Source organism: Phragmites australis, chromosome 9, assembly GCF_958298935.1.
Source record: "Phragmites australis chromosome 9, lpPhrAust1.1, whole genome shotgun sequence".
NCBI classification, from domain to species: domain Eukaryota; kingdom Viridiplantae; phylum Streptophyta; class Magnoliopsida; order Poales; family Poaceae; genus Phragmites; species Phragmites australis.
Window position 1 is genome coordinate 1,724,125 of NC_084929.1, and position 13,001 is coordinate 1,737,125.

Genomic DNA, 13,001 nt, shown 5'->3' on the forward strand with positions numbered 1-13,001 from the left:
TCCCAACTCATGTTTGGCACCCAATGTTCTACAGATTGTAACCAAAAGACTACATGACCAACAAAGTGCATCGTGGCTAAACGAACCCACATATCAGAAGGTATGACATACAACTTAGAAAAAGTCTCACAACGTTTCTTCCACAGCTTTGGGTTAGCACAATCAAATTGCGGAAAATTAACTTGCAGAAAAGCTAAACCCAAACCAAGAGCCATTGACGAAAATCCTGACCCATGAGATACTTTTGATGGAAAAGGGACCAGAGAAAAATTTGGATGCCTGTATGCACATGTGACCGGAGGAGGTACCAGAGTCGTGACGACCCTAGTACCTGATCTCCGTAGTGGTTCAGAGTGGTGGCCTCTCCACCAAAATTTTGGAATCCCCCAGATGAGCAGGGGACGACATATTGATGAAGTCAACAAGCTTCTCCTCATGTGGTGCATCGACTGTCTCAGTATGGGCAACAAATTGATCCACCTTCTGCTTCATCTCATGGACCACCACTTGGAGATCCTGAACCTTCACCTCCATCTCCGGCTTCCAAGACTCAATCACGTCCTTGAGAGCCCGATTGGTCTCCCGTTGCTCCATAATGAACTCCTGGAACTGCTTGGTGATCGCATCCATGCTTTGCTGCTGACGAGATTGGTACCTTGGCTTTGTGTAGAGATTGTCAGAAGTCAGATTGAAATTCTGGAGAATGGTGATGGTATGGATAGGCTCTGATACCAGATGTGAGAGTTCAAGAGTATGAGATAGGCAGTTTGTGTGATTACAGCCACCGCCGTCGTGGCACACTCGCTGGGATCGCCACCACGCCGCCAATGCCTCCACTGACCTGTCTATTGTCCACCTAGCTAATCTATCCTAAACCCCATGCCAAGTATTCATAACCCCTTCCTCACGTACAAGAAGTTGGGCTCAATGTTTACGGGTCTCATGGGTCAGGCTTCTTCACACGCCCCATTCACTACCGAAGTAACGCGGGTTGGGCTTCACCTTCCGCTTGTCGACCAGTCCTGTCAAAGCTTCTTCTCCTTTGGATTTCTGCACTCCAGATGCAATCGCCATCTTGGTAGCGTCTTCACCAAGTGTGCTGACACTAATGTCCTTCTGGTCGATCTCTAGCCTAGCAATGGTTTGGTTCGAGATAGGCCCATACTCAGATCTGGCAATGCATGGGCCACGATAATGCATTTAAGGTGTATTTGGTTGCCGATTCTCCCCTAGCCTTCCGTGGAGTGAAACGTGTTTAGTTGGCCATATTCACTATTCTAACTTGATCAGGTGAATGCAAATATACGGCCTTATCCTAGTTTGGAAGTGAAGCTTGCACTACGTAAGAAACCAGCAAAGGAGACACCACATTAGTAATGGCTGCTCAACACGAGTCACTAATGTCCTATTAGTGACGGGTCCAATAAGAACGTATCACTAATGTCCCTTTTAATCAGGACCAGATATAGACCCGTCATCACTTATGACCCGTCACTTATGATAATAGTGACGGGTCAAGTTGTGACCCATCACTAATGACTAGGTCATTAGTGCCAGATCGTCCTAGGCTAGTCATTAATGACAGGTCAAGTTGTGATATGTCATTGATAATAAGGTCATTAGTGATGAGTCATCTTAGACCAGTCATTAGTGACAGATTAAGTTGTGACCTGTCACTAATGATAACGTCATCAGTAACGGATCGTCCTAGGTCAGTCACAACTTGACCCGTCACTAATGATCTACTCATTAGTGACGGGTCGTCCTATGCCAGTTATTAGTAATGGGTCAACTTATAATCTGTCACTAATGACCAACTCCAGTCACTGATGACGGTATTCGCAAATATTTTTTATTTTATTTTTCTCTTATTTTTTTCTTATCTCAGCAGCACTAGAATAGAAACCATTGTATATTTTTGCTCAATTTTGATGTAAGGTGTGGTGACTATGAACACAAACACGCGTTTCGAAAACGGAGCAGAAACTTATAAGGAGAGATTTCAATCTTCCAAGCCATTTTTGTCCTCGAAAAATTCTTCAAATCTAACAAAGTAGGGGAGAAACATATGTAACTTTTTTTAGATGTTCGCAGAGTCAAAAAAATATCAAAATCGGAGTCTGTATGCAAAAGTTATGAATGTTTTACCGAATGCACTCCAAGTCACCTATCAAATTATAACCTCGACGAAATTTGGAAAAATTATTCATTAGTGATGGGTCATGATTATGATGCATCACTAATAACCTTCGGCAAAGAAGGTTAAAAGGATAAAGTATCCAGTTTCTATCACCACTATGTGATAGCAGAGGTGGTAAGATGGCTACACACGCGAGGAGGAGCTTGCGGGTTCAATTCCCATGAAACACAAACTTAAAAACAATGTGAAAAGATATGGCTTATGAGGCATATGAGATGAGCTTGCGTTAGGATGGTTTGGATGATTTTTTTTTGACCTTTTCGTGTCAAAAAATACGAAAAATATTCATCGATGGATCAAGATTACAACCCATCACTAATGTTCAGTCAATAGTAATAGGTCACGGTTATTATTCGTCACTGATAACTAAACATTAGTGACGGGTCACAATTATTATCCATCACTAATGACCTTATTAGTAACAGATCATCACTTATCATTAATGATGGGTCACTAATGACTTTTCTTCACATAGTGTCGATTCGAGCTTCACTCTATAGTCTAGCCTAACCCGACAGATGCAGACGTGCTTATTTATTAGTGTTATAAAATCATCTTTATAATAATTAATCATAATCTTAACTTTTACTTATGACCTTAGATATAGTCAATTAAATAGAAACTCGACTGAGTCTATTTACATAGATACAACTAACTAAATATTTTTTTTAAAAAAATATAATTTTACCTAACCTACTTTCTCATCCTACTTATAGGATACAAGTTTACAAAATCTCGTCCAAAAAGCAAACACATCCTTACCGAAGATGGTCTGAACTTAAGAAGGGCATTCTTTCGGATCTCTCTTAAAAAGAGAAGAAAAAAATGAAACTGACACCACAGCATTATCAATCACACCACAAACAAACGTTGCACTGCATCATCGGTTTGCATCATCAGAAGTAGTAGTACATTCCAAATCCATGTCAACCGGCTGAGTAGCACAGTACATGATACATGGAGCTAGCTAGTTTCCTCCTCCCATTCATGGAGGCAAGGACCATAAGCAAATGGAGACGAGAAGCAGTTGATGCAAACAAACAAAGCTAACTACATACATAGCACGGGCTGCGTACGGATGGAGGGGATCCGATTGATTCATGCGACGAGGACGTAGACGGCGTAGATGATGCCGGGGATGTAGCCCAGGATGGTGAGCAGCAGGCAGATCCAGAACTCCGCCTGCAATCCATTGCGCATCAGATCGATACAGAGTGTTACCGGCGACCACTACTCGGAGAAGGGTAGGATCAAAATCGAGAAAGATAGATCTATCGATGCAGATTCTGCATGCGCAGATTAATTCTACTCTCTTTTCTATTCTTTTTGGAGAGGACAGATGCGTATCCATCCATAGCTTACCCCGATGCCGTAGCGGAGGAAGACTCCGACGGGCGGCAGCAGGATGGCCAGCAGGATCTCCAAGAACGTCTCTGATCCCATTGCTGCCTCCTTCTTCCTCCTCTTCTTCTTTCTTCTTCTTCTTCTTGGTACTATCAGGTAACAAGTGCTGGAGAGAGACCGCATGCAACGGATGAAGCGGAAGAGGGAGGGAGCTAGCCGACGGGGAGAAGACCGGCGTGGCAGCGCTGAGCTTCGCCGGCATGACACCTGGTGCCAACGTGTCCTGCTCGCCGTGCGTCGTGGCTAGCTACCTGAACTGCAGTTCCAGCCTGCTGCAGCTGGATCGCTGATCCGCCTGACTGTGTTCACTGCTACTACGTCAGACAGATTCGATGGATCCGTCCTTGTGATGTATCGCGTCGACATTCGTCTCTCTTTTTCTGCGCGTCAGAAGCACGCAGAGTCTAACCTGATCCATGGATGGATGGCTCTCTTTTCGGTTGTATCGAATGATCATCCACCATGGATGCGTATGTTTGATATTGTCTGACGTACGGCGCATAATGATTCTTTGAGACAGAGAGAGATACAATGAGAAGAGAATTGGAGATTCTTGCCTCTCTGATTGTTTGATTTTTTCAGCATACGTTTTTCTATTACACTGTCTATTTTAGAGACCTTTTAAATGCAAAATAGACCTTTTACATACGTTTTTCTATTTTACAGTCAGTGATCTGCATAACAAGCCATGAGGTTGATTTAACATGACTTCGTAAGACTATTTTTAACCATATTTCTTTTATTTCGTTTCTTTTTCGATTTTCTTTCCCGTTCCTATTTTCTTTATTTTCTCTCATCTCCAACAACTTTCCTTCGAGGAGAATCGCGAAGGGAACGGAGAGAGAATCCCGTCCTGAAGGAAATGACTCTGAGAATCCTGTCGTGAAAGGAACCGTGAAGGAAAACCATTAGAAACGCTGAACGAAACGAGAATCCCTTCACGATAAAAATCTACCCGTGAAGGAACTCCCTTGGCTTGATCTAACTAAACGTTGTTGTTCCAAACTGCGAGTGACACGTGTGAATTGTACAGCTACCTCATGCATCCATGAAATGGAATAACGGATAGATACACATGCATGGATACTTCCTTTCTTACGTGTCATGATATCAGAGGGTCACGTTCATCATCCAGGGGCGTCCTAGACTCCTAGTCAACTCCTCATCCACATGGAGACACGTGGTGCTGTCGAATCGCGACACGTACTGCGGCAGAGGCGATCTAGGCGCGTCGCCGTGTCGTCCTGCAAGTGACACGTCACGCAGGTCCATTGGTAGCAACGGCCAGCCAAAAATTAGTAACAGAGTCGTACTACTCCGGTAGTTTGGACTGCCAATTTCGTCACTTCTAATCTTTGTTACCTGTACAAAGGACAAAAAAAGAAAGAAAGAAAAAACTGCCACTAGGTTTAAGCAGGGATATTAATTTAGTTTTATATATTTTTTCGTTTACCGACAAAAGAATCGAAGTTTCGGTTATTTTTTTTTCTCTGCTCTATAGTATCAGTAAAAAAATTGAAACTAGATATTTCGTCTTCCTCCAAAATTCGTAAAATTTTAATAAATTTTTATCCCTGATTTTAAGTACTAAATTGATTCACCATATTTACTAAATTAGTTGGTGACCTTCCTTAACCTTCTTTGTCACTAGTGAAATAAAAAAAACTGTTAGGAGTCACTAATCCCTACAGCTAACCTGGTCATCGTAAATCTTAGTCCGTTCTCTCATACTCCTTTCCACTTCATGCAGTCAGAAAGTTGAGATACATCCTCATCTATCTGCTAACTGTTCACAAATATCACAAAAGCTATGTCCATAATCCCATACTTCAGTTTATAGATGGTTAAATAGGCTACTCGGGTCAGTTCGGTACGGGTCCGACTCGGTATGGCCCGGCTACGGTACGATTCTAACAGTTCGATTACTGTAACGGGTCGAGTTGTGTCGGCCCGCGTGCCTCCCCTCAGCCCACGGGACGGTCCGTCAGTCACTTTGTCGTACTGGGTCGGTTTGGGCACGATTGCAGCCCGGAGGCACGGTCGGCCCGACGAGCACGACAGCCACGGACAGCTCGTCGGCACAACCGGTCCGATAAAATAAAAATTAGCTACAAAATTAAAAATATATATAGAAAATAGATAAAAAAATATATATGATAAAAAATATAGAAAATAAATAAAAATAGCTATAAAATTAAAAAATATAAAAAAATAGCCGGATCCATACGTGCCGAGGTATATTGTGTCTAGCTGGGCCGTACCCGTGCTGGCCCGGGCTAAGTCATGCCCGTGTCGGCCCAACTCAACCGGGCCGTACCGTGCCTGGATCATGGCTACAGTGTCGTAATTTAGACCAATTCAGTAGGTACAACTCATTTAGACATCTTTACTTTAGTTAAAGATCCAAAGAGGATATTTTCCCCTCAAAATTCAGAGCATCCCAACTATATTAAAGGTGGACATGACATGGATGTTTCAGCAACGTATAACAAAATATGTCCCCATTGTCTCTTCGTCGACTTTATCTCCACTGTAAACTAACATGTAAAGGTCCCATTTCCTTCTTTTTTCCTTTGTCTGTCCTATTTTGAACCCAGAATGTCATGTCCTTCTCACCTGCGTGACTCAGATGCTCTAATCTAATCTTTAAGATCAAGAGGAGGGATATGTTTTCTTTATAAAACGAAAACGACGAATCGGGCGACCATCAATGGGCCCACCCTGTGAATGGATGCATCATGCACATGCTCATTTTGTGCCCATGATGTGCACTGCAGCCCATAAGCAACTGGTAATGAACACATAATCCAGTGATATTTAGCTTAATGAATCTTGGAATTTCTCCACTGCTTCATCCTCAATCAATTTGATGCCAATTGGTCAGCACAAAATGAACATGAAATTACCTGAATATTACTCTACTGCTGCTTCTGTCACTCCATTGCACATGCATCTCCTCTGCCTCAGCAAGTCATCATCTTCAGGTGAAGCAGCTGAAAAATTAATCCAAGTTGCACCATTTTGGAGTACTGCTTAAACAAATAACCAGGCACCCATCTCAAATTAAGGAAGCATGGGATCCACATGGGTGTGCTCATCTAGAGAGTAGAGATATTTCATACATGACTAGTTCGTCACATCAGCGGATACAAGGCATGGGTCCTGAAGAAAATGCATCCAGCATTTCGTGTGCAAGCCCTGTTTTCAATTTTCCATGCTGCAGATGCAGCACCGCATTCGCCGAGAGATTTCTTTTTTAAATTTCTATCAGAAATGGACAAGTTTCTGCAAGCAAAACAAGCAAGCAGGTTCCAACTTCCCAAGATGTTGCAACCGGGCACCAGATTGCTACATTTTTCTTTTCCATTTAGCACTCTTGTTCCCGGGGGAAGAACTGAGTTTTATGTTTATAATACGCTTGAAACATAGGAATCTCAAGAAAGAAAACCATTTTCTTTGAAAACAAGGGAAATTTGCCGCATTCCAAACGGTGCTTTGTTCACCATCCGTGTTGTCATTCATCCATCAGCAAAGGCAAGTTGAAGAACGGAGCATTCACATCAACCATGGTTCGTTGATACGTGTAACTGCAATGATCAACAACAATTTTCGTTAGATTATCATCACTCGAATATGTGGCTATGGCTCGCTTTTGCAAACCTTGTCAAATCCGAAATCCCCTCTCCAACCTGCTGCTGCTGTGCTAGCTAGGCTGCTAGCCTCCTCGAGCTCGCTAAAAGCAACCCTCACCTCTCTCTCTCTCTCTCCCTCTCTCTCTCTCCCCCCACACACACAAAAGCAGGTAACGGGCACAGGAGCACAGCACTTGGTAGAGAGAGAGAAGCAGAGCCAAGAAACACAGCAGGAGCAGGAGGAGCTGGTTCAAGAAGGAGGCCAGCAGCCAAGAAGAGGAAGAGGAGGAACAGGATGCTGCGCGGGCGCGGCGGTACGAGCGTGCTGGGGATCGTGAACTTCATCACGTTCCTGATCTCGATCCCGATCCTGGGCGGCGGCATCTGGCTGGCCTCCCGGGCCAACTCCACCGACTGCATCCGCTTCCTGCAGTGGCCCATCATCGTCATCGGCCTTGTCCTCATGGTCATCTCCCTCATGGGCTTCGCCGGCGCCTGCTACCGCCAGACCTGGCTCCTCCGCCTCTACCTCTTCGCCATGTTCTTCGTCGTCCTCGCGCTCCTCTTCTTCATCGTCTTCGCCTTCGCCGTCACCGACCGCGGCGACGGCCAGGTCGTCATGAACCGCCGCTTCCTCGAGTACCAGCTCTCCGACTACAGCGGCTGGCTCAGGGACCGCGTCGCCGACCCGCAGTACTGGGCTATGATCAGCGCCTGCCTCCGCGACGGCCACGCCTGCACCGGCATGAGGCGCTTAGCGCGCGACCCCAACACCGGCATGCTCGTCCCCGAGACGCCTGGCATGTTCTACGCCCGCGACCTCTCCCCCGTTCAGGTCACCTCTTGTCTTCTCCCCCAATCCCTCACTCTCTTTCTCCTAAGATTCAGTTCTTGACTTGCTTTCCATGTGATTTGGGGCCGAAAAATCGCGTCTTTTTTGGGCTGCGCTCGTAGGGAAAGGGATTCTTATTTTGACCAAATTGAACTGAAACACAGCTCAAAGCTAGTGCGCTCAGAGTGTGAATGTTTAGATGTTGTGGTGTGTAAAGGTCGAATTTTGACGAGTTTTGGGGCTTAAAATTTGTGGATGTTCCATCATTTAGTTTCGCTGTTCTCTGCTTAACTAGGTAAATTAGGGGAAAGAAATATTACATTTTCGTATAATTTTTGCTTGGATTATTGATGTTTTGTTTCACAAGAAGGGAGTATTAAACGGTCTAGGTTCTCCCTGGCTTGTGATTGCTTATTGCAAAGGTGGCGTAGGATATTCCAGTTACTTCTACTCGGTACCTGTCTGGATCTCGAGATGAACTTTGCTTACCCCTTTTATCAGCAGCCACCTTTCGCTTATCAAGTCGTGGCCTTTAGTATTTGTTCATTAATGCATCAGCCTGCACCTTTGAGAAATTGTTAATTCGGCCACCTTCTGCTTGTTCCTGATTTCGGGCAAAGCAGCTAGAAGGGCCACTGACTTTGGCAGCCCCTTCGATTCCAGCATATACCTTTCTTCAAAAACAATATTTTCCCTGCTTTAGTTTTGTTCTTTGAATTGCTTTACAGCACAGAAAGGAATTGTGTCGATAATTCTGTAGCAGGAATTGTGTCGATAATTCAGTAGCAAGTGCCCTTAAGTACAGACACTTTGGGGTGACTAAGAGATTTCAAAATCATGGATGGGGAAAGAAGTTTATCATCCGAATCAAGATGGAAAAGGTCTCAGATATTTTTGCTAAATGTGAAGACATATCTGAATAAATAGTGTCCTTTTTGCACAGAATACATTTGTGCCTTCCAACTTTACATCGAAAGAAACTTAACCAGTAAGTATTGACTCATTGGTCAGTTTGAGTCGTGGTCTATGTCAGTTATTTCCCCCTCAGTGTGCAAGGAACAAGTAGATCTGTAGTGGTGAGGCTGAGGGTAATGTCATTTTCCTAGCTTTTTCCTCATCTTTTTGGATGCCAGACGACAAGGAGGGTCACAATATTTGTATGATTGAGGAATCAGGGCCTCTCTCGCGTCCTACAAATACACCGAAGTGTGACCAGGACAGCCAAAAGTCAATTGCTAGGTGTCACATGTCAGAATTGGAATTGGACCATGGAAGCCTTGCCTTGGTTGTCCTTATATTCTCTATGCCGTTGTCTCTAACTGTCGACTTGTTGTTTTCTTTTCCTTGTTTACAGTCTCACAAATCACTTGCAAATGTACCTTTGGCCTTTCAATTGTTTCTGTAGAGACAAAACTGTTGCATTTATGCTTAGACACAGATTACCTATTGTCCTTGTTTGATAATTATTTGTGTATGATGAGTAGGTCGGTGGGTATAATGCAGGACTTCTAATAATCGTTTATTGAGATCTGTTGCAGTAGATGGGCACCGTGCTAGTGGTTGTTAAATGACTGGTTGGATGGCATTGTCACTTTGCCTTTTCCTTTGTTTGCACAGTGCACACATATGGACTATCTTATACATACTTAAAGTCGTATTCAAACTGGCTTGGACAATTTCCTAAGGAGTATGGGGATCAATCCTATTAAAATGTGTTTGTGGTTCACCTCTTTATCTCGATTGGAGGTCAAGGCTTTATCAGTAGGTGATAATAATACTGGATAACTGGTCTCCATACTGTCCAAACAGACGCTTCCAATCTCACGGGGAACTTAGTTTTTCCATTTTAGTGCTATTGTCTGTGTTCATTTCAATGATTGGTTGTTTGAGGTAAATTTGCTTTAAGATACACTATTTACTAATTAGTTTTGTCTAATTTTCAAACATTTAATGGCCTGCAAGAATTTGAGTTCATAGACCGAGTATTTCAGGTCAATGAACTGTCTTCATGCTGTCGACCAACAAAACATTTAGGTCCTGTCATGTTATATTTTAGTTTAGTTGGTAAAACTGATTTCTGGATTTACAGTAGTGGATTATCTGTCTCTTGACAGAGTAACAAATTATCTGTATGATTTCTCATTTTACTGATCTCATTTTCTGACTGAATATTGCAGTCTGGATGCTGCAAGCCACCATCGTCATGTGCTTTCACATATGTGAGTGAGACCGTGTGGACACAAAACCCCAGTGCCACGGCTTTTGTAACCGCCGACTGCACCAGGTGGAGCAACGACCAGCAGACGCTTTGCTTCCAGTGCGACTCGTGCAAGGCAGGCGTCCTCGCCGGCATCAAGAAGAGCTGGCGCAAGGTTGCCATCCTGAACATTGTCGTGCTGGTCATCCTCGTGATCGTCTACGTCGCGGGCTGCGCCGCGTTCCGCAACGCCAAGAGGATCGAGAACGATGAGCCGATCGGCATGGCACGGATGACCAAGTCCCAACCAAGCAGGTTCCAGTTCTAGGCTGCGGATTCAGAAGCCTTCGCCTGTAAAAAGACCACATTGGGTGGTGCTGTTAAAACCATGTTTGGCAGAGCTAGAGCTCTGAGATCCATATAGAATTTGGAGTTTGTAGGGTAAAATAAAGTAGTTTAAATATCTATTTTCAATCTAAAAAGAACAAGATGCTTAAATCAAATCAAAGAACTTAAATCTGCCACAGCTCCATCTCTGAAATTTTGGAGCTGAAGAGCCGCCAAACAGGCTCTAAGCTTGGCCTTTGTTATATTTTACTGAAATGTGGGATCAGCTACATTTGGGTGGTGAAAAGGGAAGGAGTTCTCGGATCAAAAGTTCAGTGTGGTTTGGTTTTGTGCTTGCTGTAGTCTTTAGGGTAGGTGTATCATGTATTGGGTACAAGATGAGGTCTGCAAGAAACAAGAGAAGTTCCCCTCATTTAGGAGTGAATTATTCTGTACTGGAGATTCTGATTTGGCACTTTTCCTGGAGGAAAATATTATCTTGTTACATGTTGGAAGATAGTGCTATGATGGTTTCATGATATAATGATTTCTGAATTGAGATTGTATGGCGATATTAGAGTTATTACGACATGACAATACTGAAGCTTCCAGTATGATGCGGTCACAAAATGTTCACTGCTCAAGTTGCTCCAGGGCATGTGTTTTGTGTCAATTGTATGAGATCTGTTTCTGAGAAATTCCACAAGTTTGAATGGCTACTAGTGGATGCACCATGCAAGGTTTGTACACAGAATTCTGTTGGCTGCAATTTGTCAGTGACCAAGGTCAAGGTGGTCTCTTCGCCCCTCATTTCAGCCCACAAAACAATTTAAGTGCAACCATACAAGCCCACCAGAAAAACATCCAAACATTTGAGGCCCATCACAAATCTTTTGCAGGATCCACAACCAAATTTCACGCAGGAGTTTTAAAAAGATGCCAAACAACAATTCAGTGACAGTGGTAAAGCATATAACTGGTTGAACCAAATTAAAAAAAGATTCTAGAAATGCATACGACTGCTATCACTTTACTACTTTGCAAACCCCAAAAAAGTTTCTGAAAGTATGACACATGTCAATCGAAATGCATGCAGGGACTGACAGATCAGGCAGCAGAAAAGTAGATCATTAACATGCCCCTACCTTCCATGATAATCAACTACTGGCATGTAGAAAATTTTCCCCAAAGCCCAATAAAATCACATGACTGATGATTCCAGGTAAAGAAAAATGGATCAAAGATACAGGAGAGACAAGGACTGACCCATGTGACAATGAAAGAAACTGGTGCGCACTTGACATGGGGAGCAAGAGCAATCCAATCCAAGTAGGTTAGTTTTTGACATGGTGTCTCCTTGATTTCTCCAGTTTAAACACGCCCTTTTGATCTCATGCTGAAAACCTGGCACCCTCATGATCTGCGCTGCTTTGTTCTCTAGCAGGGGATGACCGATTGGGTCAAAGGCTCAGAGAAGCTGGTATGAACGGACAAGTTTCACCGATACGCAATATGCCGATACATATATGGGTACAACGATACGGCGATCGTCAAAAATAAGGATACACAGATACGATGAGTATATATAAATATATATTTAATTTTTACTAAAATATAAATAACTGAATATGCCGATACCTCTCTCACTCCTCTTCCCTCATTTCCCTTTCTTTTCTCCAAGCCCGAGCTTACTGGATCAAAACCGGCCTGTTCTCCTTCTCTTCTACAGGCCCAGCCGACCCCTCCTTTCTCCCCCTGCGCAGCAAGCCTAGTAGGCCCACACACCCTTCTCCTTCCTCCAGCCGAATTGTACAGGAGCCCTCCTCTATCTCCATGACCGAAACAAACCAAGCAGGTCGGGTGGTGTGGGCTAGAGGCCCTGGTGGCGCCGTGCCTGCGGCTGCAGGCGGTCGACCTGTCCCACTGTGTGGTCGGTGGGGTCTGGGAGTCGAAGATGGCTACCATGGCCGCGGCGGCGAGGCTCAAGGAGCTGGTGATAGACAAGTGTTTGGCCGTGACAGATGTCAGGCTGGTGAAGATGGCCGGGGGTGCCCAGGGCTGGAGAGTCTCAGCATCAAGTGGTAACGTGAGATCTCCGATATTAGCGTCAAGCTGAGCCCAAAGTATCGGAATGAGGTATCGGCAAGTATCAATAAGCATATCGTGAATTTTTATTTTTATTTTTAATCATAATTTTCTGATACTCTTCGATACCTGTATCGGACCGTATCGCGCTGTATAAGATATGGGTATGTCGGCCTCTGCCAAGTATTGGTGATACTTAGATGAACGGACACGGACTCCGGTTTACATTTTTGTGACGATGTCAGCAAATGTAATGGATGTGCATGTCCCCTGACGCATGATCGAACCTCCCAAAAATTTGTGGGAAACATCTGAACTGAATAT

The 13,001-nt window shown here is 44.0% G+C and overlaps 2 protein-coding genes across 2 annotated transcripts; one reads left to right on the plus strand and one right to left on the minus strand.

Moving 5' to 3' along the window:
- Positions 1-3,066: 3,066 nt before the first annotated feature.
- LOC133929663 (low temperature-induced protein lt101.2) lies at positions 3,067-4,136 on the minus strand. Its single transcript, XM_062376452.1, has 2 exons — positions 3,563-4,136; positions 3,067-3,382 (listed from the first exon to the last, which is right to left on the minus strand). The coding sequence occupies exons 1-2, from the start codon at positions 3,725-3,727 to the stop codon at positions 3,299-3,301; spliced, it is 249 nt and encodes an 82-aa protein (XP_062232436.1). The 5' UTR covers positions 3,728-4,136; the 3' UTR covers positions 3,067-3,298.
- A 3,170-nt stretch (positions 4,137-7,306) lies between these two features.
- Positions 7,307-11,111, plus strand: LOC133928337 (tetraspanin-3-like). Its single transcript, XM_062374627.1, has 2 exons — positions 7,307-8,071; positions 10,246-11,111. The coding sequence occupies exons 1-2, from the start codon at positions 7,532-7,534 to the stop codon at positions 10,591-10,593; spliced, it is 888 nt and encodes a 295-aa protein (XP_062230611.1). The 5' UTR covers positions 7,307-7,531; the 3' UTR covers positions 10,594-11,111.
- The last annotated feature ends 1,890 nt before the right edge of the window (positions 11,112-13,001 follow it).